General features: G+C 36.4%; 1 protein-coding gene across 3 annotated transcripts; it reads left to right on the top strand.

The window, feature by feature from the left end:
• The first annotated feature begins 557 nt into the window (after positions 1 to 557).
• Positions 558 to 27,514, top strand: PNISR (PNN-interacting serine/arginine-rich protein). 3 transcript variants are annotated; one of them, XM_011973668.1, is made up of 14 exons: positions 864 to 991; positions 9,729 to 9,808; positions 10,410 to 10,587; positions 11,450 to 11,568; positions 13,420 to 13,608; positions 15,181 to 15,404; positions 16,811 to 16,982; positions 17,889 to 18,079; positions 19,989 to 20,126; positions 21,462 to 21,561; positions 22,278 to 22,331; positions 23,452 to 23,622; positions 24,529 to 25,615; positions 25,848 to 27,514. In XM_011973668.1, the coding sequence occupies exons 4-14, from the start codon at positions 11,481 to 11,483 to the stop codon at positions 25,876 to 25,878; spliced, it is 2,445 nt and encodes an 814-aa protein (XP_011829058.1). In that variant the 5' UTR covers positions 864 to 991; positions 9,729 to 9,808; positions 10,410 to 10,587; positions 11,450 to 11,480; the 3' UTR covers positions 25,879 to 27,514. The 3 variants fall into 3 exon arrangements, with proteins under 3 accessions (XP_011829059.1, XP_011829058.1, XP_011829060.1); XM_011973669.1 differs by lacking the exon at positions 10,410 to 10,587 and having other exon boundaries at positions 558 to 991; positions 24,529 to 26,197; XM_011973670.1 differs by lacking the exons at positions 9,729 to 9,808; positions 10,410 to 10,587 and having other exon boundaries at positions 875 to 991; positions 24,529 to 27,514.
• Positions 27,515 to 27,611: the final 97 nt, after the last annotated feature.

Below are 27,611 nucleotides of genomic sequence, written 5' to 3'. Positions count from 1 at the left end.
TGAACGTTGTTCATATAAAAACACTGTGGAATCAACGTACCCTCTTTGAGGAATGGCATTGCATACGTCCTCTTGAGAAGCCATCTTGTAGTTGAAGGAAAGAAGCAGGACGGAAACCAGACTTCCCCGCCCCCGCCACGGTTCCCTAAAGGTCACAGATAATGAAAAACCGAGACTAGTTAAGCGAAGGAGAGATGAGCAAGTGTTCCCGGAAGGGGGCGCGATGTGTTGAGGTTAACAAAGAAAAAGACAGCTGCGGGGTCAGCTAAGGTCTCCGCTTTCGCTACCGACCCAGACTGCTCACCTTCACAAACTCGTTTCCCTCAAGCGGAACTCTCGGCAGCGCTCAAGCGAGAGTATTCCAAGGATGGAATACTCTCGCTTGAGCGCTGGAATACTCTGAGAAGGTTCCAGCCAGATGTTGGACTGCCTGAAATGCCGCTTCCAGCGCACTAAGCAACTTGAACTGCGCTAAGCAACTGGCCTGAATGTTTGGTTTGACCCTGGGGTTCCCCCGTAGTCTGTAAGTGGAGTTGCGAACTCAACCCCTTCTCCAAGGCGGGAGTGTTTCCAGGAGAGAACATACTTCCCCTTGAAGGAAGATCACGTTACTAAAGTAAAAAATTTGAAGGCGCCCTGTGTATATAACACGCTCTTGGCTTTCTGGCCACTCTGAAGATAAAGATGGGTCGGGAATGGCGCCGGCTACATTAAAAAGTAATGTGCAGGAATGGTTCAGTTGCCCGGTGTTGATGGTTTTGCCCATAATAAAAATGGCGCCATAACATGGCAATCGGCACAATCACGTGTTCACAAACCTGGATGAGAGATGGTATGGCTTCAGATGACGAACGGATGTTATTATTCTTTACTTCCGGGTGAGACAAATCGGGCGCCATCTTGTCTTGTTCCCGAAGAAGTAGAAGCATCGAAAGCGTTGGAGAGGTATTACCGGAACGGCGGCGACAAGGGTGTTCCCGAACTAGAGTAGGTAAGTGATGGAGAACAATTACACGTGGGCACTTGCCGGACCATTACAACCCTCTTAGTGTCTGTGGCGACGGTAGCGTAACTTAAAATAGGCTGCGTACGCTGCTTGGCGCGACCGCTGGAACCTCATTCCTTTAAAGCGGTGCAGTCCGCCAGACTTGGTAAATCAGAGCGGTGCTTTCGCTGAAAAGGAAATGTCCCTGTTAAAGAGAGTGGTCACGGCCCCATCTTCTAACAGAGTTTTCTCTCGGACGAGAAGAGACTAAAATTGTTGGGTTCCTGACCGGCCGTTAAACACTGCGCGTGCGCAGTGGGAACCCCCTTGTGGGGAGGGGGTTCGGGGGGCGGAGGAGGCGGGGGCTCCCGACCTGGAGCTTATACCCTTTGAGGCTCCGACTACGCAGGCGCGGTTCCTTAGTTTGTGTTTTTCGGGTGTTCTTACCTAATGATGGACATTATATGTGTTAAGCTTCAATAAAGGAACAGGTAGTATTCGATAATTCAGTTTTTTACCCTGTGGGGGATGGTATCGTCATCTGAACAAATTGAGCACTAGACAAATTTGTTCGTGGGTTGTTAAATTAACATTCTAGCTTAAGATTTTAATTCAACATTAATCTTTTACATCTTTTTACTTCCTCCTGCCCCCAAAGAAAACAAAATAAACTTGGAATTCCTCATTTGAGTGCAGCAGGGCAAAACCAACAGAAACCAGACTACTAAAGATTTACTTGTGGAATTTTTTTGCAAAGTGTCAAAGGGCTTATAGAGAAAATGAAACAGTTCTTTAAAGATGTTCTTGAGAGAGGTTTTTTTTTAACTTACTAAAAGACTTTATGTTTTAGAACAGTTTTTGTTTACGTTGAGCACGTAGGACGTCCACACTACACACACAGTTTCTCTTATTAATAGATATTAGTATGGTACATTTATTGCAACTAATGAACCAGTAATGATAAATTATTAACTAGGATCCATAGTTTATTCCTACTTCCTCACATTTTATCTAAAGTCCTTTTTCTGTTCCAGGATCCCAGCTAGGATATCACATTACATTTAGTTGTATATTCTTAGGCTGTATATTCTTGGCTGTGACAGTTTCTCAGGCTTGCTTTGTTTTTGATGACTGCTAAGGGCTGAATTGTGCCCTTCTAAAATTCTTATCTTGAAGTCCCTACCTCAATACCCCAGAACGTGACTGTATTTGGAGAGAGGGTCTTTAAAGAAGATGAGGTTACTAGGGTGGACCTTAGCCCAATATATTAATAACTGCTGTCCTTACGAGAGTAGGACACAGAGGGATGACGATGTGAAGACGTAGGGGGGAAGACAACCATCCACAAGCCAAAGAGAGAGGCCTCAGAATGAAATCAAACCCATAGGTATTAGACTGTACGCCTCCAGAACAGTGAGGAAATAAATTTCTATTGTTTAAGCCACCCAGTCTTTGGTACTTTGTTATGGCAAGCATACCAAATTAATACAGTGACCTTGACATTTTTGAGGAGTATGGGTCAGGTACATTGTAGGGTGCCCTGCTTTTGGAATTTGCCAGACATTTTTCTCATGATTAAAATGGCTTTACGGACTGTGTCAGGGGAAGATCGCAGAGGTAAGATGCCCTTTTCAGCACATGCTATCAAGGATAGATACTATCAAAGTGATTTATCACATTGTTATTGACCTTGATCACCCTTCTGGAGTAGTGTTTGTTAGATTTTCCACTGTAAAGTTACTTCCCCCACCCCTTTTTGTACTGTTCTCTTGGGAAGGAAGTCATTTTGCAGAGCCCACGCTTACTGAATGGAGAGTTATGCTGTTCTTCAGGGTGGAATATTTACATAATTTATTTGGAATTCTCTGTGGGAGATTTGTCTCTTCCCTGCCATTTATTTGTTAATTTATTTTATCATATCATTATGGGCCTGTGGATGTTTATTACATAACTTGTATTATAATCCAGTACTTCTTTATTTTGTTGCTGAAATTGTTCCAGCTTTGGCCATTGGCAGCTCTTTGAGTTGTCTACTGTTCTCCTTTGATGTGCTCCTATCAATTTTTTTTTTTTTTTTTAGCACTTTATTACTTCCTGGCAGTATACATGCTCCAGACTCATCTTTTACATTTCCTGTCGCAGTCCTAGAATCAGCTATTTATTTAAGGATCCCTGATTCCTTTTTTTGAAGAACGATATTAAAACCAAGTTCTAGTGCCTAGGTGTGCTCATTGCTACTAGGATGTCATTTTGGGCTCTCTGTCTACATTTATTTTTAAATTATTGGTATTTGAGAGGGGGTTATTTATAACCAACTATCCAATTCTGCAAAGTTTTTTTTTTTTGTCTTTGAGACAGAGTGTCACTCTGTTGCTCAGGCTGGAGTGCAGTGGTGGCACAGTCTTGGCTCACTGCAACCCCCGCCTCCTGGGTTCAAGTGATTGTCCTGCCTCAGCCTGCTAAGTAGCCGGGACTACAGGCATGCGCCACCATGCCCGGCTAATTTTTGTATTTTCAGTAGAGTGGAGGTTTCGCCATGTTGGCCAGGCTGCTCTTGAACTCCTGTCCTCAAGTGATCCACCCACCTTGGCCTCCCAAAGTGCTGGGTGTACAGGCATGAGCTGCCATCCTTGGCCTCCACTTTAAAAAATATGTCTTTTGAGCTACAAGCTGCAAATATTTCAGTATATACTAAAATGCGTGTCACATAAAAGTAGCAAAAATTCTCTTTTCCATATTTCAAATGATTACAAGATTAAGCTTTACCAGTGCCATTTCCACCTAATCTGAATTAAACAAATAAATTCTTTTTTGACTTTGAGGTCAGTCAACTCATATGTGAGACTGAAATGTCAGGGGCGAAGAGAATTTTTGTATTTTCTGGCTTCTCAGCTTTGTGGTTGATTTGAGAAATATTTCATACTATGCATCAAATGATAGATGTGTTTCTGTAGCTCTCTGATTTTGTAGTTGATGCTCAAGGACTTTAAAATACCACATTTTAATTCTCATCCATCTCTTTCACAGTCTTTGAGTGACCTTTGTAAATATTAATGATTGTCACTTTGGCCACGCAGGGTGGCTCATGCTTGTAGTCCCAGCACTTTGGGAGGCCGAGGAGGATGGATCATTGAGGCCAGAAGTTCGAGGATAGCCTGGGCAACGTGGCGAAACTCCATCCCTACTAAAAATACAAACATTATCCTGGCGCGGTGTCGTGCACCTGTAGTCTCAGCTATTCGGGAGGCTGAGGCATGAGAATTGCTTGAACCTGGGAGGTGGAGGTTGCCATAAGCCGAGATCACGCTGCTGCATTCCAGCCTGAGCAACAGAGTGAGACTGTCTCAAAAATAAATAAGTGATTGTTATTTAAACAAGTCGTTTTAGGACCGCAAAGCAATGAAGTTCTAATACAGATCCATTTAAGAAGAGGATAAAATAGATGATGGCCATTTCTGGTTGTATTAGTTTTCTAGGGATACTGTAGCAAATTATCACAAACTGGCTGGTTTCAAACAGTAGAAATTTATTCTTCCACAGTTTGGAAGGCTAACAGTGTAAAACTGAGCTTTTGGTGGGGCCATGCTCTCTAATGGCTTTGTGGGGGATCCTTGTCTTTTTCTAGCTTTTGGTAGTTCTTGTCAATCCTTGATGTTCCTTGCCTTTTAGAGCCATCTACTCCAATCTGTACCACTGTGGTCATGTTACATTGTCCCTGTAAGTGTCTATGTTTCTTTTTTAATAAGGTCCCCCGTAATCAAATGTGAACTCATTGTAATTTGAATACATCTGCAAAGACCCTATTTCCAAATAAGGACATATTCACAAGTATCAGGAGTTAGGACTTTGGTGTATCTGTTGGACGGGGACACAGTTCATTCCATAACACTGGTGATAGCTATCACTCGATTTTTTTTGCAGCAGTGTGTGATGGTTTTGATGATCTGATACAAACCTTGGTTTTCATCTTTCTGTTCTTCCCAGACCCCATTTGTTTTCCAAGGAAATAGCAGTTAACTTTACTCCATAAAGGGAAATAACTCTTAGGAAAGTCTTGCAGCCTTGCCCATCACTAATCAGATTTCTCCGAACTTGAAAACTCAAGCCTAACAAACTTTAAAATTAAATCTAAAGGAAGAGTGAATAAATTGGTATCAATTTTTGATGTTATAAAATCACAGTAGCAGTATTGGAATGTCATTTTCATGGTTGAACATTAATGTATTTACTTGCTAACATTTCCGTGAATTATAAATATTTAACCACTTAATATGGACAAAACATTATGGAGAATTTAAATTATTATAAAATGTTTTCTCTTCCCTAAAGAAGATTCTTGTTTGAGCCAAGACAAAAACATGAAAATTTAATGCAGACCCTCTATAAAAAGTATTGTATATCATCTTTAACTTATTAAATGGAAGCTTTCAAACAGTGGAAAAGAACAGGGTAGCAAATGCCCATCTTTAAATTATCAGCATTTTCCAAATCACTTTTAAACCAACTTGTAAATGTCATTTTTAATGGTACAAGGTTATGTTATTTCGTTAAACCATAGTGAAATTTTAAAATATGTATCCATTGATTACTGTGTGTTGTGCCGTGTATTCCTTCTGTTTTCTAGGTTTTGCGTTTGTTAGATTTGTTAGTAGTGAAGATGAAGAAAGAGTAGCGTTCCTGAATCCTTGCCATAAAATCACTTGTAATCTTACTCTTTAATTAAAAAATAGTTAATGAAACTCCTTATCAAGCATTGTGCTATGTGCTGAAACATATATAAAAGTTTAAGTATTTCCTAGTTTTATACCAAGTCTTTACTACAATCTGTCCCTTGTCTACAAAATTTTAACGTAAGTCCAAATTTCGTTTTCATGACCAGAGTTACCTGTTTTGGATAAGATTATCAAAATTTACTCTAAATCCTGTAAGAAAATGAGACAGAGGACATTTGCCCAATGCATGAAAAATGATGCCGCTTGAGGCCTTTTCTTTTTAAAAATGCAGTTATGGGCCGGGTGCAGTGGCTCACGCCTGTAATCCCAGCACTTTGGGAGACCGAGGCGGGCAGATCACAAGGTCAGGAGATTGAGGACCATCCTGGCTAACACGGTGAAACCCTGTCTCCACTGAACATAAAAAATTAGCTGGGCATGGTAGCGGGCACCTGTAGTCCCAGCTATTCGGGAGGCTGAGGCAGGAGAATGACATGGGCCTGGGAGGCAGAGCTTGCAGTGAGCCGCGATCACGCCACTGTACTCCAGCCTGGGCGAAAGAGCAAGACTCCGTCTCGGAAAAAAAAAAAAAATGCAGTTATGTATAGAAAATTACTAAATTACAAAATCATCTCAAAACTGCTAAGCTCTAGGAACTGGAAATAGGAAACAGATAATTTTAATCTTTATTTTATATCTTTCTGTATTCTTTGAATTAGTTTATTCTGTGAATATATATTTTTAGAAAAAATACAGATTTTTTAAAGATATAAAGAGCCAAATGAAGCTAATGAACACAGTCCATAATGACTAGTACAGGCAGTAAAAATTACACAAACTTCTTCAACTGTGAGACATTGGGCAAATGTCCTCTGTCTCATTTTCTTACAGGATTTAGAGTAAATTTTGATAATCTTATCCAAAACAGGTAACTCTGGTCATGAAAATGAAATTTGGACTTAATATTAAAATTTTGTAGAAAAGGGACAGATTGTAGTCCCTTTTTTTGCACTTAATGCAGTTTGTACAGTAATACATATCGGTATGTAGAAGTAGAAATCTACCTTATTCATTTTAATGACTGAATTGGAATCTACTGTATGGCTCACTCTTATTTAACTTGCCTTTAATTTCGTGTCACTGAAACCAGGTGTTTACTGTTACACAATATGCTGCCGATTTTTGAATTATGGTATGAATATTCACATTCATGGTTTAGGACCCTGCAGTGGAATTGCTGGGTCAGAGGGATGTGCACATACAGTTTTGTTAAGATGCCGTAATGGCAAATTGTCTTTTTTTTTTTTTTTTTCCTGAGGCGGAGTCCTGCTCTGGTCCCCAGGCTGGAGTGCAGTGGTGCGATCTCGGCTCACTGCTACTTCCACCTCCCGAATTCAAGTGATTCTCCTACCTCAGCCTCCCGAGTAGCTGGAACTACAGACCCATGCCACCATGCCCAGCTAATTTTTTTGTGTTTTTAGTAGAGACGGGTTTCACCATGTTAACCAGGCTGGTCCTGAACTCCTGACCTCAGGTAATCCACCCACCTCGGCCTCCCAAAGTGCTAGGATTACAGGCGTGAGCCACCGTGCCCAGCCGGTAAATTGTCTTTTAAAAGACTAACCATTTGGTGTTCCACCTATGCCCTCATCCAGTAGTCATCCTCTATAACTAAATCAAGTTTCTCAACTCCAGACTTAATTAAAGCACTTTAATAAAGAGCCCCTAACTTCTAACTTCCTTAACTTACCATCACCTTCTTTACTGTTTTTTTATTCTGCTCTGCTTTTCCCAATTTCACATCTTTTTTCTATTTTTCTCAGCTTAAGTGTCCCAAACATTGTATTACTTGAATAGTAGCTTCCATTAAAACTTTGGGGAAGAACAGCTTCTAAAAATATAGCAAAAGTAGAAATGGCTGTTTTAAACATACAGAAAAATAATTATAAGTGATACAAATGAAACTTTTGAAAATATGTAAATTAAAACCTCTGTGCATAGGAAAATTTTTTTTTTTTTTTTTTTTAAATAAAAGCTTTAGCCGGGTGCAGTGGTAACACCTATAATCCCGGCACTTTGGAAGGCCAAGAGGGGCAGATCATTTGAGGTCAGAAGTTTGAGACCAGCTTGACCTACATAGTGAAACCCCGTCTCTACTAAAATACAAAAATTAGCCAGACTTGGTGGTGAGCACTTGTAATCCCAGCTACTCAGGAGGCTGAGGCGGGAGAATCGCTTGAACCCAGGAGGTGGAGGTTGCAGTGAGCCCAGATCACACCACTGTACTCCAGCCTGGGTGACAGAGCAAGACTCCCTTTCAAAAAAAAAAATAATTATAACAATAAAAGCTTCAACCTATGAAACAGGAAGACAAATTTAGACTAAAGAATTCTTTCAAAGATAAGATGAAACCTCTGTAAGTTTTAGATTTGCTTCTGGAGAAGAAATGGAGTTGAGCAGAAGTGGATTGGCTTGATGACACTTTTTGTTTTTTGAGACGGTGTTTCTCTCTTGTTGCCCAGGCTGAAGTGCAATGGCAGGATCTCAGCTCACTGCAACCTCCGCCTCCCAGATTCAAGCAATTCTCCTGTCTCAGCCTCCTAAGTAGCTGGGATTACAGGCACCCGCCACCACGCCTGGCTAATTTTTGTGTTTTTTAGTAGAGACAAGGTTTCACCATGTTGGCTAGGCTGGTCCTGAACACCTGACCTCAGATAATCCACCCGACTTGGCCTCCCAAAGTGCTGGGATTACATGCGTGAGCTACTGCGCTTGGCCGATCACCTTTTTTTTTAAACCCCGTAATAGTTGTTAACTTGAAGAGTGCTACCAAAAGTGATGGTGAGAAAGCTCTAGTATTGATATTAATCACAACAAATTGAAACTTCCAATGCTTAGTTTTTATGTGTTTTTTATTTAATCCTCACAATAATCCTTTGGGGTGTAGACATTTAGGTCTTCTGTTTTACAGATTGGAAAACCAAGGGTTAGAGCATAACTTACTCATGTTCACACCACTAACAAACAGATGTAGGTAGGCATCCAGAACCAGAGCCTGTGCTCTGAAGTCTAGGTGACAGGTGGTGACCAGAAAACTTAAAAGGGGAACTAAAAAAGTTGTCCATGACAACCATTAAACATGAGTAAGAACAACCTTTATTTAGAGTAATTTCTGGAAAAGTAAATTTATGGATTGGGAATGATGGTAGGGAGTCATTATACATCATTTTCATCATTTAAATAGTTTTAGTAAGTGCACATTTTCAGTTTCAGTAGGCACTTTATAGAGCTGTTGATAATGTCTATATTATATGGGTTTACAATTTAAGATAGGAAAATTATGCATTGAACTCTGATAAGCTGTTAAAGCATTGGAAAGCACAGCAAGCTTTTTGGTTTTCATAAGTAGAAGTTAACAGCTTCCTCATCATTAGCCTTTAAACAGAAAGTAATAGCTAGACACTGCTTGTTTGTTTAGTGTCTGCTATGTTCAAGATGCTTTCTTGTACCTTATTGAAGATAAAAAGATGAATACGTTTGTCTTTCTGTCAACTGTAAAAGCTGTTGATTGAATAAAAAGGAAACTAAACCATTTCAGGAACAAACTGTTGTCTCCTTGCTAATGTTAATTTCTAAACATAGAATTCTATAGGAAAATTTAAATTAATACATTTTATTACCTTATTGTATCATCTAAGTTAATAACAGGTGGATGAGATCTTCATTTCAAATGTGTGTTCATTTTTTCTCAATCTCTAAATTGTTTGACATTGTTTTTTATTATGAAGGAATTGTTCAAGTAAATAAAAGATACTTGGAAAGAAATAAGATGTTAAAATGCTTTGCCTCTTCATTTCTGGTGTATCTCTTTTCCTTAACTTTATTATGATAAAATAATTCCCCATTATAAAGTTAATGAAAGGAAAAGTGACTAACCTGGAGATGATCACACTTATGTTGCATCTCTAGAATTTATTTTTATGCAAATCATGATAATCTATAAGCAGACATCTACTTTTTTTTCCCTCTAGGGCATACATAATCTTGCTGCTATGCTTCGAAGCTGTAGTGTGAATCAACCTAAGTTTTAAACAGAAGGTGAACCTCTGAGGTCAGTTTAAATAGCAGTTGGTGTGTCGTCTTGGTGTTTCCTATTTATTTGTTAACTCTTAATTAAAGTTGTAAGTGAAATTAGTTTTCAAGGGCTCTGATAACCTATTTAACCTTAAAGGGCTCTAAAGGTGTACTTGGGAAACTGGAGAGGACACAAAGGGGAGGAAGAAGGAAACACTGAAGAGGGGTTAGAAAAAGAAATATATTTAACTTGGAACTGTACCCAAACCAGTTGTTGGCCTCATTTGTGCTATCTAGTGCCTATTTTGCCATATTCTAATAATGCTGTTGTAATTGATTAGTGTAACTTGAAGATGGGTACATTTGACTCATAAGGAAATCAAGGTAACAAAAGAAATACACCCCCCATAATCCACAGTGTTTTTCATTTGAGGGATTAGGATCTGCTGCAGATAGAACTATACCTGTATGGCATTCTGGGAATGCTGCGAAGACTGGAGTTGGAAACTTTTAAAGGCCTGAATTGTAATCTCCAGTTGTCCTAGTAGATAGAGTTAATGTCTCTATTTTATTGTTATCCAACTTGCCTACTTTTTGTGATCCTGCAATACAAAGGCTTGCTTTTATCTTGTTTTTAGCATACAGGAAAGGATTAGTCGAAAAGGATTCATTTAGTAAACATTTATTAAATGCCTGCTATGAGCTAAGCCTTGGGATACAAAAATAAAGAAGAAACCATGCCCTGGTTGTGTGAGTCACTGGTTCTTGAACAGGGTTGTGTATCAGTATTTGATAAAGTACAAAGATATTAGACTTGTAAGACTTTTAAACCTTTTATTAGAAATGTTTTCAGACTAGCTTACAGAAAAGTTGAGCTAGTGTGATGATTCCCCCCCATACCATCTCCTAGATTTAATAGTTACTAACATAAAGTACCTTCCCTCCCATCTTTTCCATGCTATTTATATGTTAAGAAACCAGGTCTTGGAGGCTGTCTTACTTTCTGGATTTATACAGTTTATCTCATTTCTTCATTCTGTAAAATTGCTTTATATTGTAAGTAAAATCCAAAAGCTCAGTTGGACTCAGTTAAATATTTATTATGAGAATTCTTAGTGATTCTGTAAGCATAGTAGATACCTAATAATTTGTAGGGGTGGTATTTTGGCAACCTTTGAATTTCTGATTTCTCATCAACTTTTTTTGTAAGGTCTCCTGAATTAATATTTTATTACTTTTGGCAATATGATAGTTTTCTAATTATATTCTGCATTTTTCATTTTTATTAGCTGTAATTATGAGGAAGAATTTTTCTTCATCAGCTGAAACTGTTTGGTTACTATCTTAAAGGAATCTTGATTGGGGAGAAATGAAATCACTTTTTTCCTACATTCTTCAAAATAATTGTCCAGAAATTTATATTGTACAAAAAATGGAGTTTTTTTTTTTAAGCTAAATTCATTGTTATGCTTGCCATCAAATTCTGAGACCAGCATTAACATAAAATTTTCTACCTCTCGTTCGGTACCCTAAAAATTCTAGTTGCCTCTGGCAAGCTATTGACAAGAATTTTAGACCTCTCATGAAATAAATGTATCATCATAAAATAATTTCTGATGTGAGGTTTTAAGATTAAATAACTCACTATAGTTTTTAAACTATGTTTAATTTATTGAAGATAGAAAATCAAGTATATTTTAAAAGAAGGGATGTGGGATCAAGGAGGACAGCCTTGGCAGCAGTGGCCCTTGAACCAGCAACAATGGATGCAGTCATTCCAGCACCAACAGGATCCAAGTAAGGAAACCAATTGAATTTGAAAGGGCGGGGTTGGATATGTGTAAATGGGTAGAAGACATGTGATAGGGTTAAGGGATATGGAATTAAGATTGGTGTATTGGACCATTTTATGGTCAGAATTTAATGTTCTCATAAATAGCCTTGCCGTAGCTTATATAGCAGGAAATGGACTTCCCTTTGGAAGACTCTCAAAAGATAGAAAGCTTTTTGAAGATTTTACATTTTTTAAACTGATTTAGTCCTTGTTTTTCTAAAGAAAGAGAAAAGCCTAAAATATGTTGCTTATGAAGAACACACTTATGTGAATTCTCTTAAAGTTGTATATCATATTGAACTGGATGGTATGCTATATCATTTTAAAATATTTTTGCTATAGACTATTTCAGGCATACATAGAAAGGTAGAAGAGTATAGGGAGTCCCCCATTTATTACTTAGCTTTAACAATTATTAACTAGTGGCCAATTTTGTTTCATCTGTAAGACCACTTACATTACTGTGCCCTCGCTGGGTTAATCTGATGCTATTTCTTTTTTCAATAGCCACGTATCATTCTGTTATAGGATTGTAACATAATTTAACAAAGCCACTTTTGGATGTTTTATTATTTGTAGCTTTTCACTTTTTAAAACAATTAGCGTAATCATGTGTACATATCGTTATCCACTTGTCCAATTATTTTCTTATGAAAAGAGCTAGGTTTGTTAAGTCATGGTAATTTCAGATGCACATTGCCACATGTAACCCCATAGGGGTTATGCCAGTGTTTCAAACTGTATGAGAATATCTATTTAATCTTCATTAAAGTAAGATGCAGAAAAACATATCTTATTCTACTTTGTTTACTTTATTAATATTAGATCTTAATGCATTTTTGAATGGACTTGCAAAATAAAAAGTATTAAAAAGGTCTTGAAATGTTAAATATAGATACTTTGGAAGAGAGGTCAGGTGCGGTGGCTCACACCTGTAATCCTAGCACTTTGGGAAGCTGAGATAGGCAAATTGCTTGAGCTCAGGAGTTTGAGGCCAGCCTGGGCAACATGATGAAACCCCATCGCTACCAGAAATACAAAAATTAGCCAGGCTCATAACCCGGACTCTACATGGATGGATGGATGGATGGATCATGGATGGATAGATGGGTGGGTGGGTGGGTGGATGGATGGATGGATGGATGGATAGATAGATAGATAGATAGATAAAAATTTAAAAATTGAAAAAATATATCTTGGGGGAAGAGTGTCTTCAAGTTAGTGGGAAAATGAACTTTGAGTAAAGATTGGCTAAGAAGTTGTAACCAGACTACACTAGTCATGTTTTGGCTAGAGAAGGGAGCCTTTCTTAAAGAAGGGCAACCATGAGGAAGAACAGAATTAGGTAGCTGCACTCATCCAAGGCCTATAGGCTCGAATGCAGGCCTGGAAAGATAAATAGGACATGTTGAAGAAAGAAATGATAGCATTAGATTTTTTTTGTGGTGTTTTTTTTTTGTAAAGGTGATGACATTTAAAAACTCAGTAAAGTAAGATACAGGGGATAAATTTTAAATGAATTAATATTAGAAATGGGTTAAGAGTGTTCTTGTGGAGTTCTTTTCTGAAAGTGTTAAATAGTTATATTATTTTTTAGCCTGAATATGGGTTATTTGTTAAGCACCCTTTCAGATACAGTATGCTTTAATATTTAAGATCTCTCATTTAAAAAATTTTTTTCTAATTTCCCTCATACCCTCTCTGTCTGAAATATTTAAGATCTAAGGAATAATTGAGATGCTTGTTTTACATAGAGGCACTATTCTTTTAGCTCCTACATTCTGAATGTTGAATTCAATGTTAATTTACGTTAGGCCAGATTGACTGGGCTGCATTGGCCCAAGCTTGGATTGCCCAAAGAGAAGCTTCAGGACAACAAAGCATGGTAGAACAACCACCAGGAATGATGCCAAATGGACAAGATATGTCTACAATGGAATCTGGTCCAAACAATCATGGGAATTTCCAAGGGGATTCAAACTTCAACAGAATGTGGCAACCAGGTTTGTTGTTTATGTTTTCACAATTTTAGGACTTTTAAAAAACAAAATGAAGATTATTATGAAATTTTTAAATTTGCTTAGTAGTATGACTTCCCAAAATTAATGCTTCTTAAAAAATAGGCAGTTTTCAATTTGATTTGACTTTGACATTTTGTGGTTAAAATTATTCTGTACTCATTCTGCTAGCATTGTGGCACTCAGTTTGATTCATTTCTTGGTTCTTCATTCCTAGGCTGACAGGGGCTGGGAACACTCTGGAAACCTCACTTGGCATCTAGGGAAGAGAGCATTCTTTGTCTCTCTATTGCAACCTCTGGCCTTTTCAGAAGCAGCACTGGCAGAGTAAAACATGTCTAGCCGCTAATTAAAGAAAAATTGTGTCACTGTGTGACAAATTAGTCTGTCAAATATACTCTGCCCCGACTATCCGCCTACCTTTTTCTTCCCTTTTTTTTCAGATAGTGATCTTTCATAAGTTTTTGTGTGTTTTACTTTTTTGTTTGTTTTATTTCACAGTATGATGTAGATTTCTTGATGCTAATTCAGTCTTCCATGGCTTGTGTTATTCTTTTTTAATAGTCACTTGAAACTATGGAGGAATTAGCCTCACATTTGGGTATGCTGATGGTGAAGTCATAACCTCCTTTCCCTATTAATACTTTTTGTTTCTCCTTATAAGAATGGAGACCTCAGTTGAGACCAGCCTGGGCAACATAGCAAGGCCCTGTCTCTACAAAAAAAAAAAAAAAAAAAAAAACTTAACAATTAGCCAGGCATAGAGGCGTGTGCCTGTAGTCCCAGCTACTCAGGAGGCTGAGGTGGGAGGATTGCTTGAGCCTAGGAGATTGAGACTGCAGTGAGCTGTGATCACGCCACTGCACTCCAGCGTGGGTGACAGAATGAGTCCCTCATTTAAAATGAAAAATATGAGAATTCAGATTACTTTTAAAAACATAAATATTTTAGTCTTTGATACTGTGAGGTAGTTTGTTTCTAGCTTTCTTGAAAATGAAATTTCCCCACGTTTGAAAATGCTTTCGTTCCTACGTTTAAGTTCTTAAATGACTCCCCCTGGCATCCCTACCCCTTAGTTTTACTCTACTTTGTGACCCCGGGCAAGTGGTTTACCTCTGTGTGCCTCAATTTTGCCTCCCGAAATTGGCAAAAATAATACCTGATTTCTCCCTACCTCACAGGGATGTTGTGAGGATAAATGTGTTCGTGTAAGAAAGAAATTATATAAAACCTCAAGGTATTATTTTTGTGGTGTTGTTACTAAACAAAAATATAAAAATTCAACAAAAATAGTGCTTTGGATTTTGGTACATTTGTTAAAAATAACGTTGGGCATTTGGTTAGGATATGAATTAGAGTGGAATTAGCTCATTTTGAATTACATATGACAGTTTAGTTTATTGCTTATTTTTAAGACAAAAGGAGTTTGACCAAGCAGTCGTAAGTTGTTTTTTAAATCTGTATGTTTACTGAAAAATCTTTCTTGAGATCTTAAAATTTTGTGTTGATTTTGTTATAACCCCCTGTTGAATGTTTTTATGCCTAAATCTTAAATAGAATGGGGAATGCATCAGCAACCCCCACATCCCCCTCCAGATCAGCCATGGATGCCACCAACACCAGGCCCAATGGACATTGTTCCTCCTTCTGAAGACAGCAACAGTCAGGACAGTGGGGAATTTGCCCCTGACAACAGGCATATATTTAACCAGAACAATCACAACTTTGGTGGACCACCCGATAATTTTGCAGTGGGGCCAGTGAACCAGTTTGACTATCAGGTGAAAGATATTTTGTTGCTTTAATATTGTAGATGTGCACGTAATCCATTCTTTGGAAGTGTCTCATCAAGAATACCTAAGATACGTGTTTCACTTTTCAGACTTGTGTAAATAAGCACATTCTGTCTCAGGAAAGTTATCAATTTTTGAGTATTAAAATAGTTAGAATTTGTTTTCTGATTTTCTTACTTCATTAGGAAAATGGTATAAAAGATCATTAGGGAAAATTTTTGAAAAAAATGTGTACAATAGCTATACGATGTTTTGTTTTCTAATTTATATTTCAAAATGGTATATTTAAATGTTAAAGACTAGAAAATGCACACTAATTGAATATAGCTTATGGTTAAGACATGAATAAAACACATCAACATAGATAATTTTCCTAAGTGTAATTCCTTGTGCTATGTAGAATTATGACTGTTTTTCTAGTGTCATTTTTTTTTCCATTCTGACATGACATGTTAATGGAATTGTATATAATTTCCTCTGTAGCATCTAATTCATTCCTAGGGACATAGAACTCTGTGGGGAATAGTGTCATATGCTGGGCTTTATTTACTTTATTCCCTCTGCCAGGTTCTACCCTTAAATTATAGTGCTAGTTGTCATTTTGAAGTAACTGACTGCAATTATTAACTTATAAACTGCTATCATAATTTAAAATTTTGAAAGAAAAATCATTATTTTGTGAATTCTAAGGTAGATTTGATAATGGACTATAATATTCACCTTGAGATGGTAATCCTCTCGTTAATAAATATTCAGATACTTGTTGTATACTTGGTATACAGATAAAACAGTTTTTATCTTGTTTGAAGAAATGTAATGGCAGGGAACATCTGCTTACCCTACTTTTGTGTGGTAGATCCCATGTAAACAAGACAAAGAGCTGTATTGGCAGGTGGCCTAGAAAAGCCTCTGAAAATAGCAAAATTGCAGAAAATATTTAATGATTCGGTAACTTCTGTCTTTGCTTATAAATGAATATATCTGCAAGATTATAGAAACACCTTAAATTGTTTAGTTCACTTTTTGTTCACTGTAGGTAGGGTGTTGAAATTGACAAAAATGTCTAGGTAAAGAAAAATTAGTATCTATTTGATGTCTTAGTGTTGGTAGGATTAGCTTGTAAATGGATTTGGAATGAAAAATTTCATATACTTCTTCAAAGTAGCTTATCAGGTGGCTTTTAGAAGCCTCTTTGCATTTACATAGCCAGAAAATCTTAAGAAAAGTAAGCCTAGGTTCTTGGGACTATAGAAGTATCGGTGGATATTAGAGCCATGGAATTCTTGGATGTGCTGCACACATGGATTTCTACTGTCCCAGTTCATAACACACGTGTGTCCCAGAGAGTATATTGTATTAATTTGAAGAAAAAATAAACTGCAATACTCTTTCAGCATGGGGCTGCTTTTGGTCCACCGCAAGGTGGATTTCATCCTCCTTATTGGCAACCAGGACCTCCAGGACCTCCAGCACCTCCCCAGAATCGAAGAGAAAGGCCATCATCATTCAGGGATCGGCAGCGTTCACCTATTGCACTTCCTGTGAAGCAGGAGCCTCCACAAATTGGTAGCTATTTAATTAATTTAGTGGACCACAGTTGGCATGACTTTTTTTAATCATTTTATAAAAGGGATGTCTTATTTTATTAAAATTGTTCAAGTATCTCTGATGTGTTAGGAATTGACACTTTATTTATTTTTTATGGTCATAAAGCTTAAATTCACAAAAATGATACTGGGCTAAAATATTAAAAGGTTTAAATAATTTTCTTTAAATCTTTACATTAAATTCCAGATTTTGTGATGAAGTGCAAATTTATGCTAGCCATATCATTTTGATATTTTCTTCACTGTGGGCATTTCAGTACATTATGCAGATACGTGAGCCCTTCTCCTTTTAAACCTAATTGTTCAGTCTCTGTCCACTCTCAGTTCATCTGATGCACTACTGTCAGATTAATTTTCCTCTGCTTATTTCACTTCCCCTAAGTGTTTTGGCAGAAAATTTCAATTTTTAAATACCATTTTAGAGCCAGCCTATTTCAAGTGACAAATACATATTTATGCCACTTTATATCCGGAAAGTTCTAAATCATTCAGTATTTAATGAACAGGAGCATTTATTAATAAATCTTTATTTTTTACGTTTTAGAAAGAGTCTAACTTTACAGCTTTTTTAACTTACTAGCAAATCACTTAATTTTTTCAAGTCTCAGTTTCCTCACCTGTGAAAGTAAGTGGAGTAATAGTAGTGATCTCTGAGGGCTTTTGTAAGGATTAAATTAGATGATGGTTTAACATGCTTTCATGGTGTCCTGACAGATTGTAAGCACTAGAGCAGTGTTCCCTACTGTTATTAAAAGTGATGGCATTTAAGAAAACCTGATATTTAATGGGATATTTTTTAAATTTACTCACAAGTTTGTAGAAATATTTTACTTAATTGACTTGTGTATATTCCCATGTGAAACAGACGCAGTAAAACGCAGGACTCTTCCAGCTTGGATCCGTGAAGGCCTTGAAAAAATGGAACGTGAAAAGCAGAAGAAATTGGAGAAAGAAAGAATGGAACAACAACGTTCACAATTGTCCAAAAAAGAAAAAAAGGCCACAGAAGATGCTGAAGGAGGGGATGGCCCTCGTTTACCTCAGAGAAGTAAATTTGTAAGTAGAATCCCCAACAGGAAATGCCATGTGATAATCTTGTTTGTGTGAAAACTTTACTGAAATAGATATTTTATTTTAGTCTATAGGAAAGTATTAGAGTGATGTTCCTAAGATTACATTCATTAAGTGTATTGAGGATTATGTTTTTATATATGTGTTACTGAAGAGACAGTAAGGAGAAAATGGAAAACAAGTTTATAAACATTTCATTCCAGAGAGCTGGCTAAATCTTGATAAACAATCTGTATTCGTTCATGATGGTACAGGTGACACCCTAGTGGTAGATTATAAAACAAATCTACCTTAAAATAGTAATAGAGAAATATAATCTCCCTCTTTTGAACATTTAAACATATACCTGAGGATGTCATAATTTTTATTGTTTTTGACATGAGCACTGGAAGTATAACAACATTTTAAAGTCTTTAAATCTTCATCAGTTAGATGGCTTGAGTGGTTTAGGAACTTTTTTATTCAGCAGGTATGATATCCACAGCACTGGCCAGTATGCAACTCAGAAAATTGGTCTGTCTTCCACAGCCATTTTGTGGTTTAGAAATAAGTCTCAAGAAGAGCAGAATAACTAGATTTTGGCAGGCTTTAGTTTCGCTTAAATTCCGTAAATTACTTTTATTTTCCCCAAAAGACATATACCAAATCTGTGTTTCTCTTCTAGATGTTAATTAACAAAAATAAGAAACAACAGAAAAACACTGTTGAAGCTTACTCTTTTTGTCTTTTTAGGCAGTTGGGGGATCAGGGCCTCACTCTGTTGCCCAGGCTGGAGAGCAGTTGCACAATCATAGCTCACTGTAGCCTTGAACTCCTGGACTCAATCAGTCCTCTCAACTCAGCCTTCCAAGTGCATAGCTAGGACTACAGGTGCACACCACCACTCCCACCTAATTTTTGTATTTTTTGTAGAGATGGGGTTTCACCGTGTTGCTCAGACTGGTCTTGAACTCCTGGCTTCAAGTGATTCTCCCACCTTGGCCCCCCAAAGTGCTAGGATTACAGACATGAGGCACTCTGCCCACTCATTTTTTTTTAAAAAAAATCCTTACATGAAATAGTGGTGTTCCAAATTTTTTTAAGCATCAAAAATTTGTTTGGAAATTATCCTTCCTCTTTCCTCCCAAATGCCTGTGGGATTGTGTTACATATATTTTTCCCCTGGTTCAGGTAGTCTTTCCACAGTAGTATCTAGGTGGTCATCTTGTCTTTTACATACTAGGATTATTAAAAGTGACTGGGGACACTTCTCTGACAAAGGAAAGAGTCACATGCTATCTGGATCTTGAAACCTAAAACCATACAAAGACAGGAGACAAACTGCTGGCATTTGTTTAATCTGAAGTAGACCTTGTTTTTATCTTTTCATTATGGAGCTAAAAAGAAGCAAGTTTTACTGAGTTTCAGGGCCAGCTGAGAACTTGGCCCTGAAAAATGTGATTAGAGATTTTTCATTTTAAGTTGTGCAACTTTAGATAAATAGCTTAAATATATAGCTGTAAAAGTTATACTGAATAATACGTCTATGGTCCATTTATCCAAAGTTCTATAAGCCTCTCAGGCCCATTATATGTAATAGATAATAATTAAATCAGTCTCTGGGCATTATGTTTTTCTGGGTATTTATAAAATAAGTTTAAAATTGACTAAGGGAAAAAGAAAATTGAAAAAATAATTTATTTTCCTAAGCCATCTTGTAATCTTACATTTTTCCCAGGTTATACTTTTTAAATTATCAAATGAAATCTGTAATAAATATAATTTAAATAGCAATTTCACTCATATTTCTGCTTCATAGGCTTTTTAGTTTGGGGTTTAAGATTTTCTGTATGTAAGATAAGGATTTTACATTATACACATGAATTTGGACTACCATACTATTATTTTTTTATAGGATAGTGATGAGGAAGAAGAAGACACTGAAAATGTTGAGGCTGCAAGTAGTGGGAAAGTCACCAGAAGTCCATCCCCAGTTCCTCAAGAAGATCATAGTGACCCTGAGATGACTGAAGAGGAGAAAGAGTATCAAATGGTAGAATGTTAAAGTTCTTACTATGTACACGGATTTATTTTGTTTGCAATTTTTTTTTGGAGACAATATTAGAGGAAAAAATAGAAACTAGAACTGCTGACCAGTATTATTAATTGAAGAGAAGCTCCTTTTAACTTAAAACAATTATAGAAACTTTCATTAATAGGGACTTTTTTAAATGTTTTGATTTCAGGCTGGGGTAATCCTAGTACTTCACGGGGGCCCAAGGCAGGGGGATTGCTTGAGTCCAGGAGTTCAAGACCAACCTGGGCACTATAGTGAGACCTTGTCTCTACAAAAAATTAGCCAGGCATAGTGAGGTGCACCTGTAGTCCCAGCAACTCAGGAGGTGGTGGGAGGATTGTTTGAGCCTGGGAAGCGGAGGTTGCAGTGAGCTGAGGTGGTGCCACTGTATTCCATCCTGGGTGACAGAGTGAAACCCTGTCTTAGAAAAAAAGAAAAAAGTGTTTTGAATTCAGTGTCTCTACTATACAGATACATTCATAATATTTTTTTCTTTGATCCATATGATTTTGGAATTTTTTTTTTTTTTCTTTTGGAGACGGAGTCTCGCTCTGTTGCCCAGGCTAGAGTGCAGTGGTGGGATCTCGGCAAACTGCAACCTCTGCTTCCTGGGTTCAAGCAGTTCTCCTGCCTCAGCCTCCCAAGTAGTTGGGATTACAGGTGCCCACCACCATGCCCGACTAATTTTTTGTATTTTTTTAGTAGAGACAGGGTTTCGCCATGTTGTTCAGGCTGGTCTCAAACACCTGACCCCAGGTGATCTGCCCACCTCGGCCTCCCAAAGTGCTGGGATTAGGGATTACAGGCGTTAGCCATTGCACCCAGGCTAGAATTTTTTTGAAGTTTTGATGTTAACAGAAAAAGGTTCAGGATACTTTATTCCTTGGAATGGCTGCTCTGATGTCTAAAAATATTTTATAAATTGGCTTTGTGGCTGGGCATGGTGGCTCACGCCTGTAATCCCAGCACTTTGGGAGGCCAAGGCAGGCAGATCACTTGAGATCAGGAGTTTAAGACCAGCCTGGCCAACATGGTGAAACCCCATCTCTACTGAAAATACAAAAATTAGCTGTGTGTGGTGGTGCACACCTGCAGTTCCAGCCACTTGGGAGACTGAGGCAAGAGAATCGCTTGAACCCAGGAGGTGGGGGCTGCAATGAGCCAATATCACGCCATTATGATCCAACCTGGGCAACAGAGTGAGACTCTGTCTGGAAAAAAAAAATGACTTTGTATTTTAATATTTTTGAAGATGTCACACTATTGGTAGCTATAATCATTAGAAATACTGTATAAAATGCTCTTTTTTAGATGTTGCTGACAAAAATGCTCCTGACAGAAATTCTACTGGATGTCACAGATGAAGAAATTTATTACGTAGCCAAAGATGCACACCGCAAAGCAACGAAAGGTATATTTTGGTGTTTTTGATTTTGCTTTTCCTGGGGTATTTTGGTTCTGATGACTATTTTGGACTTTTTTTGTTGTCCTTGTTGGATTTCTACCAGATATTTGAATATTCTCTTGCATGTTTTAACTCTTAAAGATTAGATATGTAGACACCATATTAAAGCTATACAAATATTTTTGTTTTATCTGACCTACATGAGTACAAATTAGCAGTCATGCTGTTGTCCTCTAAAATGTATTGTGGAAAATTCCTGATGTTCAGTTTATTTCACCTGATTTTTTTTATAGATAACATGGCATTGTATGACTTCTGATACAGTTTATTTTGACTAATGAATTTTGAATTATCAACCTTCAGTTTTTAGTTTACCAGTTATCTCTTACAGAAGCAAGTGATTCCCTACCCCTATATTTTAGTAACACCTTAAAAAATGTATTGAAAACAAAAATTAAGTTACATGTCATAATCTCAGAAATAGACATACAGATATACTTGTCAACATTTTTTCTCATTATAAACCAATTTCAGCTCACATCAGAGTTATAATTTCAAAGCCAGACATGATACTGGTTTAAAATGAATGTTATGTTTTTAATGTTTCTTCTCTCCCCAAAAAGCAGCAATAGTAGTAGATTTAACAATACCATAGACTCATGACTATGAAATCGTGGCTATTTGTGTTAACATGTTGTTCCTGTTGTTGATGTGATACAAAGCTCCTGCAAAACAGCTGGCACAGTCCAGTGCACTGGCTTCCCTCACTGGACTCGGTAAGTGTTTTCCATATTTGTGAAAGGGCCTAAAGGGAAAAATCACACATACATTGTCTCTCTACGTGTTCTGTTTTGAAACTGTATTAGTCCTACTCAGTTTATAAAAACCTAGGTCTTAGGGTTATGTCATCCTGTCTGAAAAGGTTTGCCTATTTTTTTGACTGACTCATTCACAGTGAGAAATTTATAAATGTGATGGTTAATTCATAGTTTATTGGGGCAAGTTATATTGGAAGATTTCCTTATTGCTCCAATATATGCATTTTTTATATATATATATAATTATATATGAACACCTATAGTTTGTACTTGATAATTCATAATTTAGCCATGATAATATCTAAGCTCACTTTCAGAATTATTGCATACATGCCTTAGGGAAGAACCTATCCACTAATGTTTTTAATAACTTACATAGATTGTGTTGTGGCAAGTCAAGTTTTAATATACAGGAAAGGGTTTATCTTATAGTAAAACAGTAGTGATGTGTTCATAATTTACTATTTGCATGGTATATTATCAAGGCTGTAAAAGCCTGAATTTGCCTTTTCCACATCTTCATTTCAAATTAATTTTTGTGAGGACGCAGAGAAGTGGGTAGAACCAAATGCCCATGTGGTTTTTGTTACGGTTATTTATATCATTTCAGGGTGGGGAGTAGTTTCAGCACCATAATATTTCTGTACCAGGGAGATTATAGTATTCTAATTTTTTCAGGGAAAAATTGCTTAGCTCTAGGGATTTCTAAACTTTGAACAATAAAAGTTAGTTTTAGAAATACTTTCAGGGTCATGATTAAGCCTTAGTGTGGCTTTGTTACTGCCCTGTTAAGTAGTTTTGTTGGTTAGTATGGACAGTACAGCAAACCCATTATGATTCCTTTACAGTGAGAAAGATATGAAATAGTCCAGAAAGAATAAGATATTAAGTAACCTTTGCCTGAAGATTCTGTGAACTCCTTAAGCATTTGAATGTATACTTCTCCCCACCCCGAATAAGCATATTCTTCTGGGAAAAGGCAATGAAAAAAGAAATGAGCTTTCTTCTCAGACCTTGAAAAGTTTTTAGTGCATAGTATAACTTTTTTCATATGATAGACTGAGCTTTATGCACACAGGTGGACTGGGTGGTTATGGATCAGGAGACAGCGAAGATGAGAGGAGTGACAGAGGCTCTGAGTCATCTGACACTGATGATGAAGAATTACGGCATCGAATCCGGCAAAAACAGGAAGCTTTTTGGAGAAAAGAAAAAGAACAGCAGCTATTACATGATAAACAGATGGAAGGTGTAGTATACCTTTTAGACTTAATTTTGGTCCAGTTTTGTATTTCTTTTTATTTTTTAACCAACCTAAAAATATCAAAGGATAAAATAAAGGCTATATTATAAATAACATGTGATATAACTGAAACTAAAGTCAGAATTTTTGTTTGGTTGTTTTAGGAGCCATTCATTGCAGTGGCTATAAGCCAAGCTATTTAGGGTATTTTTATTTCTTGTTAAAATTCTTGAAATGAAAAAGATTATTTTTGAAATGGGAAAAATATATTTGTAAGACTATTGAAAAGTAATTTGTAGCTAGGATATATAAGGATAATAGAGAACCTAGAAGTTTTTTACTTAAGATACTTTACATAATAGGAATAACAAAAGAGAAAATTTACTTAGAATTTCTTCTTTGAAAAATGTAAGAAAGGTAATTAAGAGTTAGCAGCTAAGACTTCCCTATAAACCACTTATATTTACCTTTAAAATTTTGCTTTAGTTGGACAAAAGGGAAGTCTTTTCCTACTTGCCTCACACGCACCTCTACATCTTGATACTGTATTTTGCTACACTGTCCAGCAGGGTAACTTAACTAACTACAAGCTATAGAGGACTTGAAATGTGGCTAGGCATATGCTGTAGGTATAAATTACATGCTAGATTTCAAAAGCTTTACTTGAAAACAGAATTTTAAAAAATTTATTATGTGTTGAAATGATAATATTTTTGGTATATTAGGTTATTTTAGTTGTTTGTTCTTACTTTTTTAATGTGGTTACTAAAAAATTTTGAATTACTTATATGGCTTGCATTGTAATTCTATTGAAAGTGGTGTTCTGTTGTTGCAGTCTGGTAGCTTGACATTTGGTAGTATGAGAATTTTACATTCACATTTTCTTAGTGTTTTTGTCTTTTTCTGTTTCAGAAGAAAAGCAACAGACAGAAAGGGTTACAAAAGAGATGAATGAATTTATCCATAAAGAGCAAAATAGTTTATCACTACTAGAAGCAAGAGAAGCAGACGGTGATGTGGTTAATGAAAAGAAGAGAACTCCAAATGAAACCACATCAGTTTTAGAACCAAAAAAAGAGCATAAAGAAAAAGAAAAACAAGGAAGGAGTAGGTCGGGAAGTTCTAGTAGTGGTAGTTCCAGTAGCAATAGCAGAACTAGTAGTACTAGTAGTACTGTCTCTAGCTCTTCATACAGTTCTAGCTCAGGTAGTAGTCGTACTTCTTCTCGGTCTTCTTCTCCTAAAAGGAAAAAGAGACACAGTAGGAGTAGATCTCCAACAATCAAAGCTAGACGTAGCAGGAGTAGAAGCTACTCTCGCAGAATTAAAATAGAGAGCAATAGGGCTAGGGTAAAGATTAGAGATAGGAGGAGATCTAATAGAAATAGCATTGAAAGAGAAAGACGACGAAATCGGAGTCCTTCCCGAGAGAGACGTAGAAGTAGAAGTCGCTCAAGGGATAGACGAACCAATCGTGCCAGTCGCAGTAGGAGTCGAGATAGGCGTAAAATTGATGATCAACGTGGAAATCTTAGTGGGAACAGTCATAAGCATAAAGGTGAGGCTAAAGAACAAGAGAGGAAAAAGGAGAGGAGTCGAAGTATAGATAAAGATAGGAAAAAGAAAGACAAAGAAAGGGAACGTGAACAGGATAAAAGAAAAGAGAAACAAAAAAGGGAAGAAAAAGATTTTAAGTTCAGTAGTCAGGATGATAGATTAAAAAGGAAACGAGAAAGTGAAAGAACATTCTCTAGGAGTGGTTCTATATCTGTTAAAATCATAAGACATGATTCTAGACAAGATAGTAAGAAAAGTACTACCAAAGATAGTAAAAAACATTCAGGCTCTGATTCTAGTGGAAGGAGCAGTTCTGAGTCTCCAGGAAGTAGCAAAGAAAAGAAGGCTAAGAAGCCTAAACATAGTCGATCGCGATCCATGGAGAAATCTCAAAGGTCTGGTAAGAAGGCAAGCCGCAAACACAAGTCTAAGTCCCGATCAAGGTAGTATACTTTTTAAAGTATTTTGTCTGATTTTTTAAAAAATTTGACTGAATTTATTCAAAGTTGAAAGTGTCCTTTCTCTCTCTCTTTAATAAACTCAGTTTGGTACTTGATAAATAATCATAGTCTTAAATGTTAGAAATCCTATATAATATTATTTATTTAAAATTGCAGATTTTTAGTTTAAAATACATTTTTATTTTTAAATTTTGTCTTTTCCCTTTTTTTTCAGATCAACAACCCCTCCCCGTCGTAAACGCTGAGGAATGATGTGGCAAGAATGCCATGATGTTGTTTAAAAAAATTCCATGAGTTTTAAGGGCTTGTCTCATTATAGAGGCACATTGTGGCTGTGTAGGTGAAACCAGAATCTTTTTTTTTTTTTTAATCTGTAAATAGGTGTACTTTTTCCAATGCTGCTCCAAGTTACTTAATAGGATTTCTTTGTATTACATTTTTTTCAAAAAATATAGTGCATAATAAGACTATAAACATGCCATTCTCTTTCAGCTGTAATGTTCTTAAAATTATTCTTGAATGTACTGTGATGTCAATAAAGCTCTTTAGTTCATTTTTGTTAAACTCTTGCACCTTAATTTTATGGTTTTAATCTAAGGAACGTACTTTTATCAAAAGGCAGCTGGAATTTTGTATAACAGGTTTTAAAGGTACCTTCTCTCACCTCCCCCAAAGAAAATGGTTTTTACTTAATAGTTTGTCAAAGTTTGTAAATTGTACCCATGGACTTTTGTCAGATTCCAACTTTAAGGCTATGAAAGAGGGCTAGAAATAGACCTTTACTTTTCATTTGGAAGTATTTGACAACTTTCTAAACTTTTCTTCCTATTTTGGGGATTTTCAAGTAATATATTCTCTGTGTGTATAACGTGTGGTTCACTCCTGTAAAATGAAATTGCTGGAATCAATCAAGCCAGTGCACCAGTAGAGTTATTTGTAAGGAACGATTGTGTTTGACACTAATAGTCAAGTCTGGAACTATATTCTACAGTCACTTCTGTTTTAGAAGCATTTTGAAACACTTTTTGGGGTTATGGAAATAAGACTCATGATTCAATATATTTATTTATATTTTTAAAGTATAATATGACCTCAAATTAATGGAGGAATGCTGTATTATGCAGGTTTGTGTCAATTTCATGACATTAAAATTGTCTGATTTTGTCCGTTTCTTAAAATTATAATTAGTGAGTGGTCTAACAGTTTAAGGCATTGATAACTTACGAGTAGAATGGGGCTCTCAAAGCATTTTAACTCAGTTGCTTTCAGGGTCCTTTTTTTTTTTATGTAATCACTTATTCAGTGATAAATGAATCTCTGAAAACAAATGCTTTTACATTTTAATTTTAAAAGAAAACAGGTGCAGGCCACAGAAAAGTTTTAAAGTATGCCTTCTTACCAGCAATAGTTAATTTTAAAAATCATGCCAGATTTTTGCCAAGATCAGTGTTTCCTCAACATGAAGATAGAAATAGATTTGTATAGTGTGCTCTTGTACCTCTACATAGGTTATTATATAATTTTGAGCAGTTATACATTTATCTAAAGGAAATAAATCAACTGTGAATAAATGCATGTTTACCAAAATGGCTGTTTACAGTGCATTTAGTTCTGATATTTATAAAGATGACATTTCACAGAATAACTTTAAAATAGTTTGGAATTCTATATAGTCTAGACATCAATCACATCTGGAGACAAAATAAAGGAAAATGTGCAATATTTTTTATGTAGGCGAGCTAACACAGTGTACCTAATTACAGAATTATCTGATTAATTTGTAATAGATAAGTTGTATAACATTTTCATATCTTAAAATGTTTTTTAGATCAATCTTGAAGTGAAATATTATTTTCAAAATAAAATTCTACAGAAAAATTCTGTTGGCTATGATATGCACATTTTTGGGCAAGATACGAACTAGAGCCAAAAGTAGTATTTGACAGTTTTATTTACTCTGCCGTAATTTGCAAGTTTA

This window comes from Mandrillus leucophaeus, unplaced genomic scaffold (assembly GCF_000951045.1).
Source record: "Mandrillus leucophaeus isolate KB7577 unplaced genomic scaffold, Mleu.le_1.0 Scaffold1392, whole genome shotgun sequence".
NCBI lineage: Eukaryota > Metazoa > Chordata > Mammalia > Primates > Cercopithecidae > Mandrillus > Mandrillus leucophaeus.
This window is presented reverse-complemented; position numbering and strand designations above follow the sequence as displayed.

Excerpts from the sequence above, each read along its gene's own strand:
- PNISR (XM_011973668.1), top strand. The coding sequence starts at position 11,481 with ATGTGGGATCAAGGAGGACAGCCTTGGCAGCAGTGGCCCTTGAACCAG. Across the intron at positions 20,127-21,461 it reads AGGAGAAAGAGTATCAAATG|ATGTTGCTGACAAAAATGCT; the intron begins GTAGAATGTTAA and ends GCTCTTTTTTAG. Across the intron at positions 21,562-22,277 it reads ACACCGCAAAGCAACGAAAG|CTCCTGCAAAACAGCTGGCA; the intron begins GTATATTTTGGT and ends TGTGATACAAAG.